Here is a 22,597-nt window from a genome sequence, read left to right as displayed (position 1 = left end):
ACTAGTTCTGAGAATTCAACTAGACCTTTCATTTTCACACTGGATTTGCCTATTCACCTCTTGCACAGAATGTTTTAGTTTTAAACTTATTCCATTTATTTAAATATTCAAATACATGCTTTTAATTTTCTTAGGGTAAAATAATGTGTTCATGCAAAGAAGCTATTTAAGAGTTAATGCGTCTTGGGCACTTTCTTGGGCACTTTCTAGAGGCAAAATACACAAGAAAAGCTACATTTGTTTTGAAGTGCTTGCACCAAATACAAATAGTTAAATGGAGAAGTAGATAGTGTTAATTATCAGCGTTTGATCAGAGCAACTACCAGCATTTTATGATGGTTTACAAAAAGATTGTGGTCCTGGTAGACAGACTTTTGAATAAGTAGTAACACTTTAATACCTTATGATTATTAATCCTGATAGAGTACTAAATATTTTCTTGAATTTACATTTGCATGTTCTCCCTTTGGGTTTTAAAGTTTCCATTCCGTATTATTTGATTCATACCCTCGATTTTCACATTAGAAGATCGCAAATTGAGTAGGAATGTGATTCAGTCCCGTGTAACGGTTCCCAACTGATGGCACCAGCTACCCCCAGGTGTCATTTTTAGGTTTCGCCTCGCCGAAAGCTGCGCAAGCAGACTTTCGCGCAGGGCGAAATCTTATGTCTAGAGATGTGTACTCATGTCCCGCCCCTCTGTTCCATTGGCTAGCTCCATAAATGGAGGATAGCCATTGGAACAGAGATCTGTCCGTCATGGCCGGAGCAGATTCGTGGGTGTTCCGGCCATTTTTACTCATCCCGCCCCCTTGCGATCGTCATGCGGCGGTGGGCGGTGTTTATTTTATTAATTTTTTTACAGCTTTGTTTTCCACCATTTCGGAAGTGTCCTTTGTAGGGGTGGGTTGCGCAATGTCCCGCTGTCCGTTCCCGCCCCCCCTCCCACTGTCCGTGTGCCCGTTCTGCCCCCTCCCGCTGGTCGTCTTCCCGCCCCCCTCCCGCTGTCCGTGTGCCCGTAGGTGCTTGTTATGCTGCTCTGGCAAAAACAAATCCGCTGATGCCTTGTTGTTCATTCCTCTGGTCTACTACCATCTCGGGCTCCGTTTCTTCCTTCCTCTGGTTTTTATCCTTTATTTCAGCATTGCGAAGGTTTGGTTGACTTTGGGCGGCACATCTTTACTTTGTTTGTGGAAAAGAGCGATATTTATTAATTTGGTGACTGCTGTGCCCAGAGTTGATGACTTTTCTCACAGTGCATGTACATTATTTTGAGAGAAAACATTGTTCATGAAGTTTTGGGATCCCACCCCTGCTCAGAGTGTTGTTTGTTGTCAGGTGTTCACAGCTTAGCGAATGTAGGGTTCCTGCCCCCCCCCCCCCCTCCCGCTGTCCGTGTGCCCGTAGGTGTTTGTTATGCTGCTCTGGCAAAAACAAATCCGCTGATGCCTTGTTGTTCATTCCTCTGGTCTACTACCATCTCGGGCTCCGTTTCTTCCTTCCTCTGGTTTTTATCCTTTATTTCAGCATTGTGAAGGTTTGGTTGACTTTGGGCGGCACATCTTTACTTTGTTTGTGTAAAAGAGCGATATTTATTAATTTGGTGACTGCTGTGCCCAGAGTCGATGACTTTTCTCACAGTGCATATACATTATTTTGAGAGAAAACATTGTTCATGAAGTTTTGGGATCCCACCCCTGCTCAGAGCGTTGTTTGTTGTCAGGTGTTCACAGCTTAGCGAATTTAGGAATTTAATTGGTCTCAAGTCCTGATAGGGGTAATAATACTGGGGGTGTGCTACCGCGCTATCCAACCACCGTACGTCCTTTGTTCTGCAGTGTGGAGCAGTGAAGAATTTCGGGGTCCAGAACGTAATATCCGGTGTTTCTACACTGAAATGGCAGGTTAAGTGATATTGCTCCAGAGTAAGCTAACGTTCACCAGTTTCGACAGCTCCGGGTTTCCTCACATATACTTTCCCAGAACCCATCATGGCGTATTGTGCACAGTGCCAGAGGTGTGGGTGCAGTGTTCGTTTGACTGCTGCCTCCGCTCGGAACTCCTTCACGTTTTCTCGAGAGCCTGCGTGTAACTCTGCATGGTTAGATATTTATTTATTTGAAATGTTTTACATAGCGCTGGCTAGACCGGGAGGTATCACAGCGCTTTACATGAACAGAAGCAACGTGAAAGCCCTCCCTGTGCACGTGACCCGATGGGGCCCTGGAATGCCGCATACTTGCCGTGGTTTAGCAAAGACCACTGAACAGCAGGTGTTGGGGATTACATATTAATTTAGTGCGAGTTGGAGACGGCTCTGAAGAGACGCCTGTACGGTGTTGTTAACCTGTTCTCCCTATGGAAACAGTTATTAAAGTGTTGTTTTAAGAAGCTCACTAACAAAGAGCGAACATTCGGAACTCTATTGCGCTCATTATGCGCAGTAAGTTTTTTACTCCCGCAAATCTTCCAGTTTGTCGTATAGTTAGGTGATATTTGTCGGCATTCTCCAAAACTGAGTGGCACCTATCCGTATCTTACCCGCATGAACAGTATTTTTCAAGCCTAGATAAGTAACAGATATTGTGGAAATCCATCAAAAGTCGGTATTTTGACATTTGAAACCTAATTTGAAATAACTTAATTAGGAAATCGCTTCAAATGTATTTTAAATCTATCCAAACTATTCCTATATTTTTTTTTTTTTTACAGCTAACAAGGTTATTGCCTTTGTTAAGATGACCGGACAGAGGTAGGTTTACAACTTCATTTTATTTAAGTCATCAGGTACAACACACCAGCAGAAGCGAAAGTCACAGCTTCCGGTCAGGTTTCAAGGATATCAACTGGCAAACTGGTTATAAGCTGGCATTCTAGAACTCCAGCTGATGTCACAGGGTGAGCACGTGGCCAGGGGACGCGCGGTGGACAACGGAAGCCTACAAGGGACACAGTATAGGAAATAGGTTATACATAGCTCAACACATCTCCTTCCCAAAGGAAGTTAACAATAGACTAGTGGTGGGAGGTAACACCCCCCCATAGTTAGTCGCACGCAAAGTCTTTGAACTTGCTTGGCATAGCTACAGTACGTCCGCATCTACTGGTGGTGGTTTTGGCAGTGGTGGTACCGCTTCCAGACTCCAGTTCTTCTTCAGAAAATTCTTTACTTTCTACCCCGGATGCGTCCGTGGTTTCGCTGCTGCTGAGATCTGTTTTCCCCAATGTACTCTATTTGCTCCTGATTTGGAGGGGCCCCGTCTTCCTGTTACTTCCTCTCTGCCCTCTCTTCTTCCAACACATACAGCCAATCAAAGTTCATTTGTCTGTCAAAGTCCCTACGATCTCCCTCTTCCACTGGTTTGTTCGTATCCAACTCCTCTTCTTTTCCGTTTTCTATACTGTTCTTCTTCTCGCATTTAGATAGTGCAGATGTATGCCACACTTTCCCATCGCTGAGGAGGGCTAAATTGCAAAATAATTTTTCCACAACAAATGGTTTGGTGAACCTGTTCTGTCCTTTCTCAATGTGCCCACTTCTTTTTACTCTCACCAAATCTCCTACCTGGATAGTTTGCATTTGTGTTTTGTATCAAAGTGTTTTTTGTATGCCCTCTGTGCTTTTAGTACGTTCTTCCTGACTTCGTCTGCAGACCAATTAGCCTTCCTTCTTGTCTTAAGCCACCCTACATTATCCTTGGACAGTGCTGTTCTTCCTCTCATCATTTCAAATGGGCTGATTCCTGTGCTCTCCCTAGTTGTATTCTGAATGCCCAAATCATTTTCTTTACCTCCATTTTTCAACATAACTCGTTGTTGTTTGCTAGTTGTATGGTTCCTTTCAACACTGTTGAACCTTTCCACCGCTCCATTACCTGCTGGGTAGTATACAGATGTGGTTTTATGAGTAATACCGTTTCTATTGATAAACTTTTTGAAGGCAACAGGTGTGTGTGGCTCTGGGTGGGTGTGTGTGGCTCTGGGTGGGTGTGTGTGGCTCTGGGTGGGTGTGTGTGGCTCTGGGTGTGTGTGTGTGTGGCTCTGGGTGTGTGTGTGTGTGTGTGTGTGTGTGGCTCTGGGTGTGTGTGTGTGTGTGTGTGTGTGTGTGTGGCTCTGGGTGTGTGTGTGTGTGGCTCTGGGTGTGTGTGTGTGTGTGTGGCTCTGGGTGTGTGTGTGTGTGGCTCTAGGTGTGTGTGTGTGTGTGTGTGTGTGGCTCTGTATGTGTGTGTGGCTCTGGGTGTGTGTGTGTGTGGCTCTGGGTGTGTGTGTGTGTGTGGCTCTGGGTGTGTGTGTGTGTGTGTGTGGCTCGGTGTGTGTGTGGCTCTGGGTGTGTGTGTGTGGCTCTGGGTGTGTGTGTGTGGCTCTGGGTGTGTGTGTGTGGCTCTGGGTGTGTGTGTGTGGCTCTGGGTGGGTGTGTGTGTGTGTGTGGCTCTGGGTGTGTGTGTGGCTCTGGGTGTGTGTGTGTGTGGCTCTGGGTGTGTGTGGCTCTGGGTGTGTGTGTGTGTGGCTCTGGGTGTGTGTGTGTGTGTGTGTGGATCTGGGTGTGTGTGTGGCTCTGTGTGTGTGTGTGTGGCTCTGTGTGTGTGTGTGTGGCTCTGTGTGTGTGTGTGTGGCTCTGTGTGTGTGTGGCTCTGGCTCTGTGTGTGTGTGGCTCTGGCTCTGGGTGTGTGTGTGGCTCTGGGTGTGTGTGTGGCTCTGGGTGTGTGTGTGGCTCTGGGTGTGTGTGGCTCTGGGTGTGTGTGGCTGTGTGTGTGGCTGTGTGTGTGGGTGTGTGTGGCTGTGTGTGTGTGTGTGTGTGTGTGTGTGTGTGTCTCTCTCTCTCTGGGTGGGTGGGTGTGTGTGTGTGTGTGTGGCTCTGGGTGTGTGTGTGGTAGTAATTGCTGTCTGCTGAGCTCGTCCGTAGGGTACAATAGGTCTCACATTTGCAAGAGATTAAGCTAATGGCAATGTAAATGACAATGCCATTTATTTATCTGTTTTCAAAACCAACAAATAATACAAATTTTGTCATTTACAATGCCAATAGCTCTAACTTTTCCAAAGGCGAAACCATTGCATTGTAAATGCTTGTTAACAAATTCTTCAAAATCTCAGAAGCACCCAATTTGATTAATCTGTGTAACTGAACAATGATTATAACAACATTTCACACTCAAAGATAAATATATTTGCAAGAAAGCAATTTGTTATATAAAAACAAACTTAATTCCATACAGTTCAAAAAATGTTTCACATTACACTGCCAATGTATACGTTCAAATGGTGTCAAATGGGATGAAAGTGATAGAGAGAATCCTTCCGACTAGGGTTTGATTCTCTCGTATTCCACCATTAAGCAGAGCTACAGCCGTGGTTGACTGTGATTCTCACCACTTCCATCTCGTATAATACAATTTGAATGTATTCATTGAAAATATAATGTGAATCATATTTTTAATTTGTTTGGGAGTACTTTTAGTATAATTAATGGATTTAAAAAACCTTTTCGTATGTGATATGTGATAATAGTAATTATAATAATCCACGTTTGTAAAGCGCACAATCACCCGTAAGGGTCTCTAGGCACTGGGGGCCGTCGGGAAGATTAAGCAAGCTATTGCCCAGAGTCACATGGTGCTGGGCTAATCTGACGACGGTGCCAGGGATCGAACCGTGATCCCCAGATTCCGGAGGTCAGTCGCCCTAGCCTGCGCGCCACACCTGATAGCAATTGTTTAGTTACTCATCATGTTTTGAAATGCGGTCTAAATAACATGGTATCCCGTCATACCAGATAAGTTCAGTGCTTGCCTTTAGCCCAGTTGATAATTTCAGATGTGTTTTAATTAAAAGGAAAGCATTCCTTGTCCATCTGTGGGTGTACGGATGTTTAGTTGTTTGACCATAGGTTGAGTGCTTGCTGCTGCTCGACCTCTCCATACATTCATAATGAATTTCTGAAGAGCCTTCAGCATTTAAATTGCATTTCCGTTTTCTTATAGATTTTATTCGACTCATTTTCTCTGTTCTGTGTTTCAGAGCGCTAAACTGTGGTTTTATTTCTTCTTCGTATAGGTGATTAATGGTTTGATGGAGCGTCCAGATTGGGAGCAGGCCATAAAGATGCCAGTTGGAATCCTGCCATGTGGTTCTGGAAATGCCTTGGCCGGAGCACTCAACTTTAATGGGGGGTTAGTGAAATCCAGTCTAACAATAAAACAGAGTTATCAGAACATATGTTTTCTTTAAAGCAAATGTTTTACAATCCATCGTCTTAAAGGAAGGTTTTTATAGTATTATTTCTTAGATGAAGGTGTTATTGCACCACAGGTTGGATGAACGGCATTTGATAATGTAGGGGTTATATTTCATGATAACCTAACTTCTGGAAAAAAATCTTTTGAAAAAGCACTTTTTCACGTATACATGTCCTACTGAGATCACCTTAGGCTTTTCAGATGTGCCTTTTTCAACGGATGCTACTCATTAAATTTCTAATATTGGGGTTAGTTTGCAAAACGCAGATGCATTTCTATAATTTTTAAAAAACATGAAAGTCCAATCCTAGTTTGAGGGACAGGACTCAGCTGGCTCTTCTCCGGGATTCTTCGTGGCTTCTAACTTTGACCTGCTCTGATCTACCCCTTGTGAACTTCTGTTCTCTCCAAAGAAAGGTAGCTCAAAACTTCTTTCTGCAAAATAGGCCCATCAGTATTTTTTCTTCAATGTACTTTGAATGACAGAGGCACCATTTTTCCTGGGACTTTGAATGCTGGTACTTAGCAGTGCCAGGAGTATTTCTAAATGGCTTTGACGCAATATTGCTGGTCTACAATCTTGCTTCTTGTCCTGCATATTAAAAGTTTCCTCTATACATTCCACATGATATTCATCCAATTAGTAGATATCTATGTATATATGTTCGATTGCAAGTGTGGCTGTAGATACACATGCTCTGCATACTCTTGCCATCTAGTGTTGGATTCTGAGTTGTGCAACTTGTTTTTCTTCAAAGAAGTCTTTCGAGTCATGGGGTAGAGTGACTCCTCCTCTCGGTGATAGTGCGCATGGGCATCGACTCCTTGGTTAGATTATTTTCTCCCCGCCATCTGGTTCTGCATGTGTGCCTCTCCTCAGTGTTCAACTTGGTTCACTAGGAATCTTCGGTCCTATCCTGCCTTCAACGGTACAGTGAATCTCAATTGTGCTTTTCCACACCGTTGCAGCTTGATAATCTTCGTCGGGTCGAACATCCATCTATCACCCCTTTGGGCCCCACAGTCTCAGGCCTACCTTTCTGCGTCCACTGTCTGTATGGCAGATGTGTTCCTGATGGAACGAACACCTATTTGATTCTGGCCGCAGTGTCACTCTAAATATCCACACACCGACCTACACCAGGTCTATCGCCAGACCACTGTAAAGCCGGCTGTGACACCTGCAAATCTTTCGGATCCAAAAAAACACTTCATGACCAAAGGGCACTCTCGGGCAGCACGTGAGTACTGCTGCTGCCAACCCTGCACCACTGAAAAAGAGTTCCATATACTTGACCGTTCCACTTGTAGAGGTCGCTGGATCGCCACTGCCTTTAGGCCGTGGTCGGATCCGGAAAGAGACTTTGGATGCCCCACCTTCGGGTCTAGCTCCAAAACTGCCATTAAACATGAGCCTTCTGCTTCGGCACCAACCTCATCGGATCAAGCGCATTGTTCAGTCTCCGCCAAGCCTTCGGAACCAACTTGGCAACTGACTCCATCTCCTTCGGTGCCGGAAAAGAAGTCATCTAAAGCCTTGGTTCCGAAATCGACCAAACTCAAACACTCCAAGCATTCTTCGATTTCTTTGTCTTGAGCTGAACCCATTCTTGAAAAGATGGACATTAATCAAAGGAAGATCCACATTCAAGAAGGTGCAGAGTGAATCATAGCCTCACCTCTTCCTAAAAGGCAGTTAACACGTAAGGAGAACTTTAACATTCCGGTACCTCCCAAGAAGAGGACAAAAGACAAGGCTATAAGCCCTGCAAATCATCCTCCTCCATTGCCACCAACACCACCACCACCACCTCCTACACATTCACCACCACCATCTCATCGTTCTCCACATCAGGACCCTTTAAACAATATACCTGCACGTTCACCAACAGAGGATTTTGGAGAACCATTAGGGGAACCAGATCCTTGGGATGTTTATGATACAGACCCTGTAACTCCCAATGACCCAGACCTTTACCCAGCTCGCCCTTCACCACCGGAGGATGCTAGTTCTTATCAACAAGTAATTGCCAGGGAATCTCTAGAACAAGACTTCCTATTTCACACTTTGTCATCCACCCATAGAGATACCCAGTTTCTGCCCATGATTCCAGGCATGTTATGGCACACAGAGTATATATTTTAAAAACCTGTACTTGCTGGAGTTATAACCCCACGGGTTGATAAAAATATAAAGCGCCACCTTCTGACCCACTTTTTATATGTCGCCAGGTCCCACCAAACACCATTATGGCTACCACAGCTCGTAAATGTGCAAATAGTCAGGCAAGTGGAGATACCACATCTCCTAAGGAAGAAAGCAAATGCATTGATGCTGCTGGGAATTGGATTGCCGCTCAAGCAGTCCATCATTGGTGTATTGCCCATTTCCAAGCCCTACTCGCACGTTATGATAGGGCCCACTGGAGTGAAGTGGAAGAACTGCTACAGTATCTTCCAGAAGAACACAAGAAAAGGAGTCAACAAATAGTTAGTGAAGACCATGCCATCACCAATAATTCATTCAAATGTGCCTTAGATGCAACAGACACAGTCACCAGGGGCATCAACACCTGTATTTTGTACAGAAGACTTGCCTGTCTCGGGTGCTTATGTTTTAAACCAGAGGTTCCACAGGCATTTTTGAACATGTCTTTTGATGAGGAGTAAGACCACAGTCTTTTCACCAGGTTGTTTAGAAACCATCATAACAGACCAATGGATACTAGCCAATATCCAACAAGGCTACTGTCTTGAGCTCATTACCACACCACCTAACATTCCACCCACAATTGCAGACTATCACAAGATCACTTAATTCTTCTGAAACAAGAGATGAAGACCACCTTCTCAAAGGGGCTATAGACCCTGTTCCAATTCATCAACAAGGCACAGGGCTGTATTCCCTGTACTTCCTAATACCAAAGGAGGGTGGGTCACTGAGACCAATCCTAGATCTCAGACGTCTAAACTACTACATCCTCTCAGAACAGTTTCACATGATCACTCTTCAATATGTCAGTCCACTTCTACAGATACATGACTTTTTGGCCACTGTGTACCTGAAGTACGCATACTTCCACATACCCATTCGTTCTGCTCATCGCAAATACATCCGGTTTGTTATTGCAGAAAAACACTGCCCAATTGAAGATTCTCCCCTTTGATGTCACAATCGCACCAAGGGTTTTTACAAAGAGCCTAGCAGTAGTAGCAGCACACCTATGCCGTCAAAATATTCATGTATTTCCGTACATGGAAAATTGGCTAATCAAAGCCAACAGCCATCTGCACTGTCAAAAACTCTTACAAATCACAATAGACCTGCTACACAATGTGGGGTTCGCCATCATTTCACCAAGTCTCTCCTTCAACATCTTCAAATTCAACCAGACTTGGGAGCAATCCTCAACACGAAGTTGGGATTGGATTACCCCAATCCCACTAGAATACAAAATGTTCTACTTCTACTTCAATTTCAGACCAACAGTACACTCGCAGTGAGTCTACTAGGTATGATGGCATCTTGTTTTGCCTTAGTTCTCAATGCAAGACTAAACGCGCACCCACCACAGCTGTCTTTCTCATCAGTGCTCTTAGTCACAGGGTCACCTCCTGGATTTAGTGTTGATAGACCACCAAACTCACTGTTCTCTGCAGTGGTGGAACCCCAACAATTTATTGAAAGAGCGGCATTCTCTGCTCCCTGTTACTCAAATCACCTCGACAACAGACGCTTCAGAGAGGGGTTGAAGTGCACATCTCAAGAACCACACAATACAAGGTCTGTGAGACAATTGCTTGAAAATTCAGGGAGTATTTCTTGTATTGAAGGTATTCCTTCCCCATCTATCTCACGAGGTTGTCCTAGTCCGGACGGACAATATGACAGCCATATACTATGTACAAAAAATGGGTTGGTGGGGGAGAGGGAGACACGGTCTTCCCAGTTGTCTCTCCTCTCTCAGACCATATGGAACGCAGCTCTTCACCATCACATCAATTTGTCGGCTGAACATCTGCTAGGAACGGACAACCATCTTGGGTTTGTTAGCTATTGACAACCTTAACACCTTTAATTCTATTAAAGTCACTGTGCAGGACAATATTTTCTATTTACTTCATTTGCAAAAGTCAAATTTGGCATACACTTACATTCGATTATATCTTGATGTAATAGCTGCCTATCTCCAAAATAGATAGCACTCATCACTCTTTAGAATGCCTGTCATTAAAGCATTAACCTCATCGCTGCGGCGGCTATTCCGCCGCAGCGCTAAGGGGGTGGGGGGACGTGTGGCGCGCCCATGCTGGTGACGGAACCGCTCCGTCGCCAGCCGCGGTTGAGCTGTGCTCATGACGGGGCGGTTCCGCCCGCTTAATAGAACGCGCCGCGCAGGCGCGTCGGGCGGGCCATGACGGAACCGCTCCGTCATCAGCACAGCGGCTGATGACGGAGCGGTTCCGTCATCAGCACAGAAAGGGTTAATAGAAGGACTTAAACAAGTCATTCTACCTCGTGTGCCTCCAGCACCCTTCTTGAACCTGAACATTTTGCTTACTAGGGCCCAATTTTGAGCCGTTACACTCATGCCCACTTCAATTTTTATCATGGAAAGTGGCATTTTCAGTTGCCATTACCTCACTCAGGTTTGTTAGTGAGCTCCAGGCATTGACTTGGAAGAACCTTTTTTTCAAATACCTAAACAAAAATTAGTACTTTGGACTAATCCAAAATTCATACAAAAGGTAGGTTCTCAATTTCATCCCAATCAGTTGTTGAACTACCGGTTTCCTTCCCTAACCCTGTTTCGGTAGCAGAGAAAGCATTTCACATCTTGGATGTAAAAAGAGCACTTGTGGTCTTTATGTATAGAACTTAAACTTTCAGGAAAACAAAACAACTGTTTGTAGCTTTTTCCCCCTCCCCTTAAAGTTACCCTATATCCAAATCCGGCATAGCAGACCAATTCTTCAATGCACGCCTGGACCTGTGGACTACAGAAGGAGGACTGCCTTGTTACCCCAGAGGATTGCCCTGCTGCTTGTGGTGTCTGCCCTGTTCTCCAGAAGACTGCCTGCAGCTTGAGTCCTACCTTGTTCTCCAGAGGACTACCCTGCTTCTTGAGGCCTGTCTTACTGTCTGTGAACAAATGCAGGTTCTGCTCCCTTCATCCCAAGCTAACCTCTGACTCCAAGGGTCAGTTGGCTGGTCTCCTGTTCTGAGCTACAGGGGCATAACGAGCGTCAGAGGCCTTTGTTCAACTGCCCTGATAACCTGCTGCAACTGGACCTCCCTAAGCCCTGTTCCCCAAGAGGTGTCTCCCCAGGTCCTGGAAGCTTAGTTAGCTTTGAGTGCACTCCTCTTTTAAGGAAGGAGAAATCTGGAAGTGTTGGGCTCTTCGCAAAAAGGCTTGTTTGTGCCTGAACTTGTGGCTTTCCCCCAGTCTAAACCCCCAGTCTAAACCAGAGGTCTGCGAGTGGTACTTTTGTGTTTTTAGGTGCTGTATCTACCTAAAACTTTGAAATTGCTCATTGCTGCTGATTGGACGTTTGTCATTTTGGTCTCATTTTATTTATTATATTATTTATTTATTAAAATGTATCCTAATATTCTAAATTGTTTTTTTTGTTTATCTTTGTTACAGTTTGTGTGCTGCATTAATACTTTACACATTGCCTTTAAAGTAAGCCTGGCAGCTTTTGTGCCAAGCTATCGGAGGGTTATGCACTGGTCAATTTAGTGACTTTTGTGGTTCGGTAGACAAAGATTGTTGTGGTTGTCTGAGTAGGGTTTACACTCCCTCTACAATTTACTCCATTTCTAACACTTTTCAATTCCCTGCAATAACTGTTTGCATATTGTACAACACGAACTGAATGGACTCCAGGCATTTGAATAATATTTTGAATTAACTAACTTAGTGGTACTCTTTACTCACATAGGAAGACAATATCTAGAAGCTGGCTGTATTATCCTTCCAAAGACAAACTGGACGCACAGGAATAAAGATAAAGGTTTTTATTCCAACCCCTGCAGAGCGTCCTTCCTTGTCAGTCTCCCAGCATGTCTGATCCTTGTTACATTATAAATAATATTACAGTGCATAAATTCCAGAGCATAGAGCTAAAGTACAGCAGGGTTCTATAGTTCTGTTTACACATGAAACAATTACTACAATTCTTCACTGACCTGTGACCTCCAGATCATTTAGCAATCTCACTGCCTGGAAATTCAATAAAAAGAACTGTATTGTGTCTCATGTCACTTTTAAACCATTGAGATTAGGATTTGATGCAATGGAAATATCCTTCTGTAGTAGGGAATCTCTGTGTATAGTCATAATCTAGTGAATAGTCCCGCCCATGTGCGTGGACCCCGGAGCAATCAAAAATAATCTCTTACAGTGTCGAAAAATGCAGAACTGCGCAGACACTTAAGAGAGAATTTAAAGACAGATAATGCAGCCTAAAAAGGCTACACTGTCCAGTACTTCAACTAGAAATTCCACCACAAAAATCCACAAAACAGCAAGCCTGTACAGATTTCCCTTGCTTTAACAGCAAAATCCCTCAGGATTGATAGAGAGAAGAACCTGGACAGACAAGCCCCATATGCTGCCATTATGTGGCTCAGAACAGGATACTGTGCCTTTAAGAGAACTTTCCAGAACTTCACAGTATCCCAGAATGCCCTGCAGGTCCCAGTTACTTTCAGTTCTTTTTTCGGGCTCCTGCAAGCAGGACCCTGGAGCATTGAGCTCTCCCTTTTCAAGGGTTTATTGGTGTTTTTTCACTGTAAATTCGATTTGAGTACTTTCTAAGTACTTTTAGGCTTTTCTTCTTGGTGTTTTGCACTCTTTTGATGTCAAATATGCCTGCATTATTTGACAAATGCCCGGAGTGCTCCAGGAAGAAGGCAAAGTCAGACCCTCATGAGGTGTGTATCCTCTGCCTGCCCTCTTCCCATATTCCAGAGGAGTGTGAGATCTGTCAAGGCTTCTCTGGCAGGACCCTGAAGGACAGAATGAAGATCCGACTTCAGGACCTCGAGGAAAGGAGGCTGAAGGCGCAAGGTGGGTCTGGAGGGGCTTCATCTGCCCATGCTGAGGCCTCTGGGGGGCTCCCCAGGGGCAGGAAGTCCAGCAAACGTCCACATTCTCCGTCTGGGTCGGTAGCACTGACCACGACGTCGAGAGGGAGGTCCACGGCCAGCTCCCGGTCTCCCCAGGGCTCTGGGTCGAGAAAACGTCGCCCGTCGACGTCGAGGGACTTACACAGGCCGCCGTCGAACCCAGTGACGATTTCTTCTTCGTCGTCGTCTTCGGCGCCGATCACTCGACGTCGACGGGCCCGGCGTCGGCGCTCGCCTTCGAGGCGACATCGCCGTCGACGGCCAGGACATTGTCGTCGTCGAGGGGATCCTCGTCGTCAAGGCCGCCGTCGAAACGGAAGAGGTCGCCGTCGAGGCAGAAGAGATCTCCGGCGAGGAAGAAGTCGCCGTCGAGGTCGCCGTCGAGGCAGACAAGGTCGCTGTCAAGGCGTTCGAAGAGGTCGCCGTCGAGGCGGTCGAGGTCGCCGTCGAGGCACAAGAGATCGCCGTCGAGACATAAAGGATCGTCGTCGAGATGGTCGGGCTCGACGTCGAGGCATGGAGGCGTTCGACGCCGAAGCATAGAAGATGGTCGACGCCCAAGGGGCGCTCGACGTCGAGGGACATACGTTCTGGTCACCGTTCTTCGGCGTCGAGTGGTCGTGCTGACAGGCCCAGGACTGTGGGGGGCTCCCCTCAGTCCGGAAAGGATGGCGGGTCACCGGGATCGGTGTGCTCGGAGGTGTATACCCCGAGGAAGGCTGTTCCACCTCCTCCTCCGTTGCCAGGAGGTCTACCTCCGGGGGCTGCAACCCCTCCTCCGTTGCCTCCTCTGCCTCCACTTCCAACAGGACCTAGGACCCCTGTGGGGATGGAGCCGATGCCCATGCGCACTGTAGTCCAGGGGAGGAGCCACCTATCTCGTGATACTTCGAAGACTCTTCCAGGACAACAATGTGCAATCATCCGGACCCAACACTAGGCGGCGATCTATGCATCAGATATGAATGTTAGCAGCCCTACATGCCAAGAACAGATGCATACTGGTAAGTAGCATATTCATTCCGACCCCTCCCAAGAAGACTCCTAAGCCTAAGGAACCGCCCAAGCCCAAGACGTCCGCCCCGGGGAAACCGGCAGAATGCCCAAGACCTAGGAGGTCACGGTCGCGCTCCAGGCAGAGAGACAGATCGAGGAGCAGATACAGGTCCTCCAACAGATCTAGACATCGCCACAGGAGGCATAGGTCCAGATCCCGTACAGCATCATCTAGGACCCGTTCCTATTCGCCTACTCTATCGGATTCTCCGGAGACTAGGGTGTCCCCGGTCGACGACATTGGCACGTTCCAGGAGGTGCTCCTGAGGGGGGCTGCAAAGTTGGGTATCACGGTGACGGCTCCTACACCTACGACGTCCGTGATATTCGAGACGCTTCACAAGAAGCACCTGTCTCGCCCTCTTCTGCCGTTGGTCCCAGGACTGGTCGAACCGGCGGAAGTGCTGTTCCTTACACCGGCGGTGGTGAAGGCTGCTCCCTCAAGACTCCTGAAAAAGTACCAAGCTCGTGACTCGGACCAGGCCTTCCTACGTGTGGACCCGGTGCCCGACTCGGTGATAGTGACGGCGGCCAGGAAGTTGCATTCTACCTCCCCGTCCTCCACAGTGCCACCGGATAAAGAGATATCTGCTGGATTGATTCGGCTGGTAGGAAAGCCTGTGGGACTTCTTCCACCACTATGAAAGCCTCCAGCGATTCGGCTTTGCTAGGGCGGTACAACCGTGCGCTATGGGACTCCCTGGAACAGTTTGCGGACCTTGTGCCACGCGACCGGAGGGAGGACTTCCTGGAAATTGTCTCGGAAGGGATGCTGGTTTCCAACCAGGCCATCAGTGCCGCTGCGGACATAGCGCTGTTGGCCGCACATGGCTACTGTCACGGGGTCAACCAGCGCCGCCATGCTTGGCTCCGGCTTACGTCACTCAAGCCTGAGGCGCAACAGCGGGTGGCCAATCTGCCGTTTTCCGGTGAAACACTCTTCGGAAAACATGCCGACGACGAAATGGCCCGGATGAAGGCCGAGGCTGAAACCCTGACGGCTGTGGGTCTGGAGAAACCCAAGGACAAAAAGCCTTACCGCCAGTTCCAACGGCGGTTCGGCTCGCAGGGGAAAGGAAGAGGACAGTCTTCTGGACAACAGCAGCAGCAACAACAGCAGCAGTTCCGAAGACCCTTCCAAATACGTCAGAGGGGTAGAGGTGGACAGCAGTCCTCTACCGCGACCAAAGGCCCGGCCGGGTCTCGCCCCTGAGCGGTTACTTCCCCTTCATCCGTTTCCCGCTCCGGTGGGGGGAAGCGTTCAATTTTTTCTGGCAGAGTGGAGAAAAATTACTCGGGACAAGTGGGTGCTGAATATTGTTTGCAATGGATACAGTCTTCGGTTCATCAGCCCTCCTCCATCGATTCCTCCGGTCAGCTCGCAGTATCAGCTGCGCGAGCTCCAGGCGGAGGCCGATATTCTGTTAAGGAAAAGGGCGATAGAAGATGTACCTCTGTTTTAAAGGGGAAGAGGTCTGTACTCCCGGTTCTTTCTGGTCCGCAAGAAGGACAAGAACGAGTTCAGGCCCATTCTGGCCTTGCGACAGGCAAACAAGTGGATTCGCAGAGAAAAGTTTCGCATGCTATCGTTGCATCAGATTTATCCTCAGTTGCAACGGGGAGACTGGCTATGTGCCATAGACCTAAAGGATGCATACTTCCATGTGCCCATTGCACACAAACACAGGAAGTTCCTGCGATTTCAAGTCGGCACCAATCACTATCAGTACACGGTACTTCCGTTCGGGCTGAAGTCTGCGCCCAGGACGTTCTCGAAGTGCATGGCAGTGGTAGCGGCACACCTGAGGAAGAACAAGGTGTTTGTCTACCCGTACCTGGACGATTGGTTGATCAAGGCCTCCTCCTTCTCGGAAGCTCAAGCACACTTCCAGAAGACGTGCGTTCTGTTGAACAAGCTGGGGTTGCACATCAACATGTCCAAGTCTGTTCCGACTCCGGTCCAGTGCATTCAGTACTTGGGAGCCTCCATCGATACGCTGTCAGCAAGCGTGTCTCCTTCGGAGGAGCGACGATTATCACTCCTTCGGAAGGCTCAGGCTCTCATGTCCACTCCATCTACGACAGTAAGGACGGTGTCTTCTCTACTGGGATCGATGGACTCTTGTATCTTCCTGACGCCACATGCGCGGCTGCACATGAGACCGCTGCAGGAGTGCTTAGAAGATCAGTGGGACCAGAGGAGAGGTTCTTGGGACGACAGAATACGACTGTCTCTGCATGCTCTTCAGTCTCTGAAGTGGTGGTGTTCAGCGGAGAATCTCCTCAGAGGGGTTCCCTTCCACAAGGACATTCCCACACAGACTATCGTGACGGATGCTTCTCTCCAGGGATGGGGACCGCACTCCGGAGACCTACAGATTCAAGGGACGAGGTCCCCGACGGAGTCCACGTACCACATCAATTTCCTGGAACTCAGAGCTGTTCACTTAGCGCTGAAGGCTTTTCACCCGTCCTTCCGGACCAACTCTCTGCTTGTACAGACGGACAATACGACTACGATGTATTACCTCAACAAGCAGGGGGGCTCGAGATCCTGCACTCTGTCGCAGGAGGCGCAGGCGATCTGGCACTGGCTTCTGGCCCGATGTAGGAGAGTAGGGTCTGCAATCCTATGATCACCCAGATTTTTGCTTTTTGCTGCACTGGTTTACGACTTTCCCTGGCTGTGGGCCTGCTAATCAGACCCACACCCTAGCTGTTCTCTCTATCCAAATTGTACTCAGGTACTGAATTGGCACTGGGCCCTCTCCAAGTCCCTGTACCCAGGGCTGAGGTGTACCCAGAAGTCTCCCAGGGGCTCAAGCATGTATTATGCCACCCCTGGGCTGACTAACTAAACTGACACAACTGGCTGCACGACAGCTGGGGCAAGGTGGTGTACTCACCCTTTGCTTTAGATATAGTATACCTATATCTAACCCTAAAATGGACACACAGATCTCCTATCAGTCACTCCTATGGCAGGCCTTAACAATCCTGAAGGCAGAGTGCTTGGAATCGTGTGAGATGGTGCTCTGGCATGAGCTGAGCCTGTCTGCGGCTTTCGGGATCCATCCCTTAGCCGTTTCCATGATATCGCATACCATATACTCTTAAGTGCATTATAATCCTCGCGGTTATATGCCAACTCTGGTATCGCTTTATCAAAACATATCGAGTAAGGTGTCATACGACTTGGAATACTAACCCCTCGCCAATTCTGGCGACGGGGTTAGCATTCCACCCTTCTAGAGGGACACAACATGTATGTAACCTCTAACCCCGGTTAAAGTCCAACAGAGCCTCAGCTCCACAAAATGGATGCTGCCACCGAGACACAAGTCTGCCCTCCTGCTGCTGGGAGTCCTCCCAGAGCAGGAGATAAGGACAAAGGGTTTCCTGCCAGGGGCGGTGCCAGCACCGTCCCAGACAGGATTTTGTGTATCCTAGGTAGGCAGGGCTTCAGAGGAAGGTGACTGCAAGTGGCACCCCGGTGCTCACTGTGCATAGGCCGGCTGAAACCAGTTCCAGGGGCACTCCAGCCCCTGGCCTGGGGAAAGCCCGCCAAAGGAGAGGGGTGTAACCACCCCCCTCCTGGTCCCACCCATAGGGCAGGACTTAGTCGCATGCCAGCCCCCTTTTCCCAGATAAAGGTAGGAGCAGGCCCCCTTCCAAATTAGATCATCTTTGGAATCAAGACACGACTTTCTACGAAAGGACATCAAGATTTCTTCTTCAAGATTCTCCCTTGTGGCTAAGGAGTAGTCACCCTGCATCCGCAGGCACCATCTTAAGAACACTGCAGTCTGCTGCAAGTCCTTCCTCCGGAATCCGACTGCCCAGCTCGACGAGAACCGGCTTCCCTGGCACCTCTGACCTCTACCCACCTCCACAGCCAAGCTGAGAACCGTGGGTGCGACGAGACCTCGAGGGACCGGCCATCTTCAAGACTGCACGACTTCTTTCCAGCACGACCGCCGAGGGATCCTCTGGTGAGTGCTTTGGGGACCGAGAAGCCCCGACCCTGAGCAGCTCCAGCACCGAAGTCCAGCCTCCCAGCATCTCCACGATCTGCGTGGGGCCCTTCTGCTTTTTGCTGCTCACCGCGTTGTTTGGCTACTAGCCCGCTGGCTTGTGGCCTTCCTGACGACGCCCGACGACATCACTGCTGCTGGTCTGGTTGCTCCAGACTGGCCCTTGCTCCCTTCCAAAAGAGGAGCACCCCGGACCCTCCTGGTCCACTCCAGACGCCATTTTAGGTCCACCGTGTGGGCTTGAATTTGCCAAGACTTGTTGCCCCAATCCTGGGTCCAGCGACGTCGAGAGCATCATCCATCGTGGGACAGCTCGTACCTCCATCCTGGTCGCCGACAACGCCTCCTGGTCCGTGAGACTACAGAGCCCAGCAGCGCCCACTCACCTGACTGCGGTGACTTCGCCCGGTGCCATCCTGGTGCCCACTTAATCACTGGCTAGTGATTCAAGAACTTGGTCCCCTCTGCTTTCAGGTTTCTTCTTCCCTGATCCAGGCTTGGATCTCTTCGAACTTTTCTTCACTGGCCGCCTGCCAGCAACTTCTTCTTCAGGCTCCTGGTTCGTCAACGAGGAATCCCGACGTCTTTTCAGACCTATGCAGCCGCAGCCCCTGGGCTAGGTAACTTCGGCATTTCGGTGCCCCAGCATAGCCTCACTATCCAAGGGTCCAGAACCACTGTCGTTTTCGACCTACCTAGTCGGGTTCGCCTGAGAACAGTAACTTTGTGAGTTCTAGCTTCCATAGGCTTTTTCCCGCCTTACGCGTGAGAGTTCCCACTCTGCACGTGGTGTCCCTAGGCCTCCTGCTCCTAACCTGAGTGTTTAGTATTGTAGGCCTAGCGTTTCTAAAGCCCCTGAGAATTGTTACTTACCTGCTAGTAATTCGCATTCCACTTTTAGAGTATATGGTTTTTCGTGCCCCTCGGGCATTTGTGTAAATTGTGCGACTTAAAGTATTTTTATAAGAGTTTTGTTGTGTGCTTAGCTCCCTGTCTCATAAAGAGCCAGGGTAGTCTTGTTATAAATAAATACACTGTTTATTTTCATAACAACTTGTGTGGTGTCCTTTCACTGGGTGTTCAAGGGGTAATGTGATGGTAAAACAGCTGGCTTAACACGCCCTCTAGAGTCTTAGCCTTAGACTGCTCGTATCCATGCTACTAGGATAGCTGGTCTATAAGGTTGACTTACAACCAATCATCAATAAGGGTTGTTTGGACTGATATATAGTGATCACTAGAATAGTGAGCACTGCACATCAGGCCAACTTCTCACATTGGTGAGCAGCGGTTGGGATTTGAGCTTGCTGTTGTTTTACCACACATATCCTAAGAATATCTTGTGAAAGATCACATAAGTACTAAAGGTACATATAACTTAGCTTAGAATACTCTGAGTTCTACTGAACCAGCTGTTGTAGCTCCTAGGGCCTAGCACACCCTAAACTACAACTCTAGCAAGGGATCAGTAGGCAAACATATAGTGTAGGTAAGTGCACCACTTACACCTCACTAGAAAGAGCATGTCTACCCAAGGAGAATCTACTGAGACTCCCCTTGTGGATGTTGACCCTCCACAGGTCAAATCAAGATATGCAGCTCTCATTTTTCAGGAGATGAGACAAGTGTGTACCTCCAGAAAACTGAAACAGGGGTCTAACCCCGCCATTCCCATTTTAATAGGTCTCTTAGAGACTTATGATGCGAGAAAGCTTTCTCAGCTAGATGGGAATATGCCAGCCTTAGAGGGTACCACTGGGGATCCAGACCTCCACAACACTGTAAATGCAGTTGGGGAGGAGGATCCTGAGGAACTCTCTGGGGATGAGGTAGACAAAGGTCTTGAGGTAGTCAGAAGGCTAACTAGGGCCAACATAGACTTACTTGGGCTAGGATCTGGGGGACCCCCAGTACTGACCCTAAGTAGGCCTAACCTTGGAGTTAGGAGAGATAGATCTCTTTCTAGGGACTCCAATAGATCTCTGCACTCTAATGCCTCTTCTCAGAGGAGAAGGAACTCTCCCCAGAGGAGATTGACTTCCCCTCAGAGAATGGAGCATGAAGCTAGGATGAGACAGGCTACTCTGAGGATTGAAAGGGAAGAAATTGCCCTGGCCAAAGAAAAGCTTGCCTTGGCTAGAGAGCAGCAGATGAGTGGGTTAGCTCCCACTGGTGGCAGCAATCTCCCAAGAGATAGAGAGAAGGGTTTAGATACTAAACACCTGACTAAAATAGTGCCCCCCTTTAAGCAAGGGGATGACATCCAGAAATGGATGGCTGCTCTGGAGAGGGCCTGCACTGTGCAGTGCATTCCCCGGAGTCAGTGGGCAGCTATACTGTGGCTCTCCTTTGATGGTAAAGGTAGAGATAAGCTCCTCACTACAAGAGTGGAGGATGCTAATGATTACCAGGTCCTGAAAAATGCACTGATTTATGGGTTTGGTTTAACCACTGAGCAGTACAGGTTGCTGTTCAGAGACACCCAGAAAACTCAGTCTCAGGACTGGTCTGACTTTGTGGATTGTGCCACTAAGGCTTTGGAGGGCTGGTTGCTGGGTAGCAAGGTTACAGATTACACAGGATTGTATAATCTTATGATGAGAGAACAAAGTTTAAACAATTGTCAGAACCAGTTGTTGCACCAGCACCTTGTTGATTCAGATCTGACCTCTCCCCAAGAATTGGGAAAGAAGGCAGACAAATGGGTCAGGACAAGGATCAAGCAGAACCAGAACCAGAACCAGGGTGGTCAGAAGAAAGCAGACCAGAAGGGTAATGTTAAGAGTGAACAAAATGACCAGAAGTCTTCACCAGGTCCCCAACAAACCAAAGAGGGTGGGGGTCAGGCTTCCCAGAAGAAGAAGAATCAAGAAGGCCAGTCAAAGAGGTGGTGCCAGTACTGTAAAAGTAAGTCTCACTGGTTTAGTGAGTGCACCAAAAGAGGAGGACAAACTCCTGCCACTACAGCCCCTAAGGCAACTGCACCCCCTAGTACAGTCAGTAGTGGTAGTGTACCTCCCAAGGCATTAGTTGGGTTAACCTTGGGAACTGAGGGGTCTGACAACTTAGTTGGCACACTCACTCAGGCTGTCCTTGTCTGTACAGGGGATTTGGATATGTCCCCTGATATAAGTCCCAATACTTTGGGCAAATACAGGCAGACACCTTTGATTAATGGCAAGATGGCTCAGGCCTATAGGGACACTTGTGCCAGTGTCACCATGGTGACACCCAACTTTGTGGACCCTGGACAGATCATGCCAGGTACAGATTTCCTGGTGACCAATGCCAGCAACGTCACTACCAGTCATAGTATGGCGATTGTGGCTTTCTCCTGGGGTGGAGTGAAGGGACAAAAGAAAGTTGTAGTCAGTTCAGACCTCCCAGTTGATTGTTTGTTGGGCAATGATTTGGAGTCATCACTATGGTCAGAAGTGGAGCAGAGGACTCACATGGAGATGTTAGGCTTGCCAGCACATGTGCTTGCTGTGACTAGGTCACAGGCCAGAAGATGCCCCACTGAACAGGTGCTGGATCCTGAAAGTATGGACCAGACACCTTCCAAGAAGAAGAGCAGTAGGGTTAAGGCTTTGCCTTCCCCCTTGCCCCAGGTTGAGGATCAAGTCTCTGAGGAGGCTGATCTGAGAGAACTGAGGGAAACTGAGCCTAAAGAGCTTGAACTTGATCAAGTTGAGTTTCTGGGCTCAGGGGGACCCTCCAGAGCAGACCTGGGGAAGGCTCAGTTAGACTGCCCTTCCCTTGAACCCCTCAGACAGCAGGCTGCTGCTGAGGCTGCAGGGAATGCCACAGGTGCCCACAGGGTATACTGGGAAGATGGACTCCTGTACTCTGAGTCAAGAGACCCCAAGCCTGGTGCAACCAGGAGGCTGGTCATCCCCTTGTCTCTGAGAGGTTTCCTTCTCACCTTGGCCCATGAGATTCCCCTTGCAGGTCATTTAGGTCAGACAAAGACGTGGGACAGGCTTGTCTCACACTTTCACTGGCCCCACATGAATGAGAATACCAAGGAGTTTTGTCGCTCCTGTGTCACTTGCCAAGCCAGTGGTAAGTCAGGTGGCACAACAAAGGCCCCCCTCATACCACTACCTGTGGTGGGGGTCCCCTTTGAAAGAGTG

At 48.3% G+C, this 22,597-nt stretch overlaps 1 protein-coding gene across 5 annotated transcripts in view; it reads left to right on the top strand.

Moving 5' to 3' along the window:
• The window catches only part of SPHK2 (sphingosine kinase 2), a 298,281-nt gene that overhangs the window by 243,325 nt on the left and 32,359 nt on the right, over window positions 1-22,597 (top strand). For all 5 annotated transcript variants that reach the window (XM_078654942.1, XM_078654941.1, XM_078654940.1 and 2 more), the window contains one exon: window positions 6,055-6,170. In XM_078654942.1, the coding sequence (XP_078511068.1) occupies window positions 6,055-6,170 (116 nt within the window). The remainder of the gene's footprint in view (window positions 1-6,054; window positions 6,171-22,597) is intronic.

This window comes from Lissotriton helveticus, chromosome 7 (genome assembly GCF_964261635.1).
Source record: "Lissotriton helveticus chromosome 7, aLisHel1.1, whole genome shotgun sequence".
Classification (NCBI taxonomy): domain Eukaryota; kingdom Metazoa; phylum Chordata; class Amphibia; order Caudata; family Salamandridae; genus Lissotriton; species Lissotriton helveticus.
The sequence above is the reverse complement of the archived record's forward strand: the minus strand, read 5'-3'. Positions and strand labels throughout refer to the sequence as shown.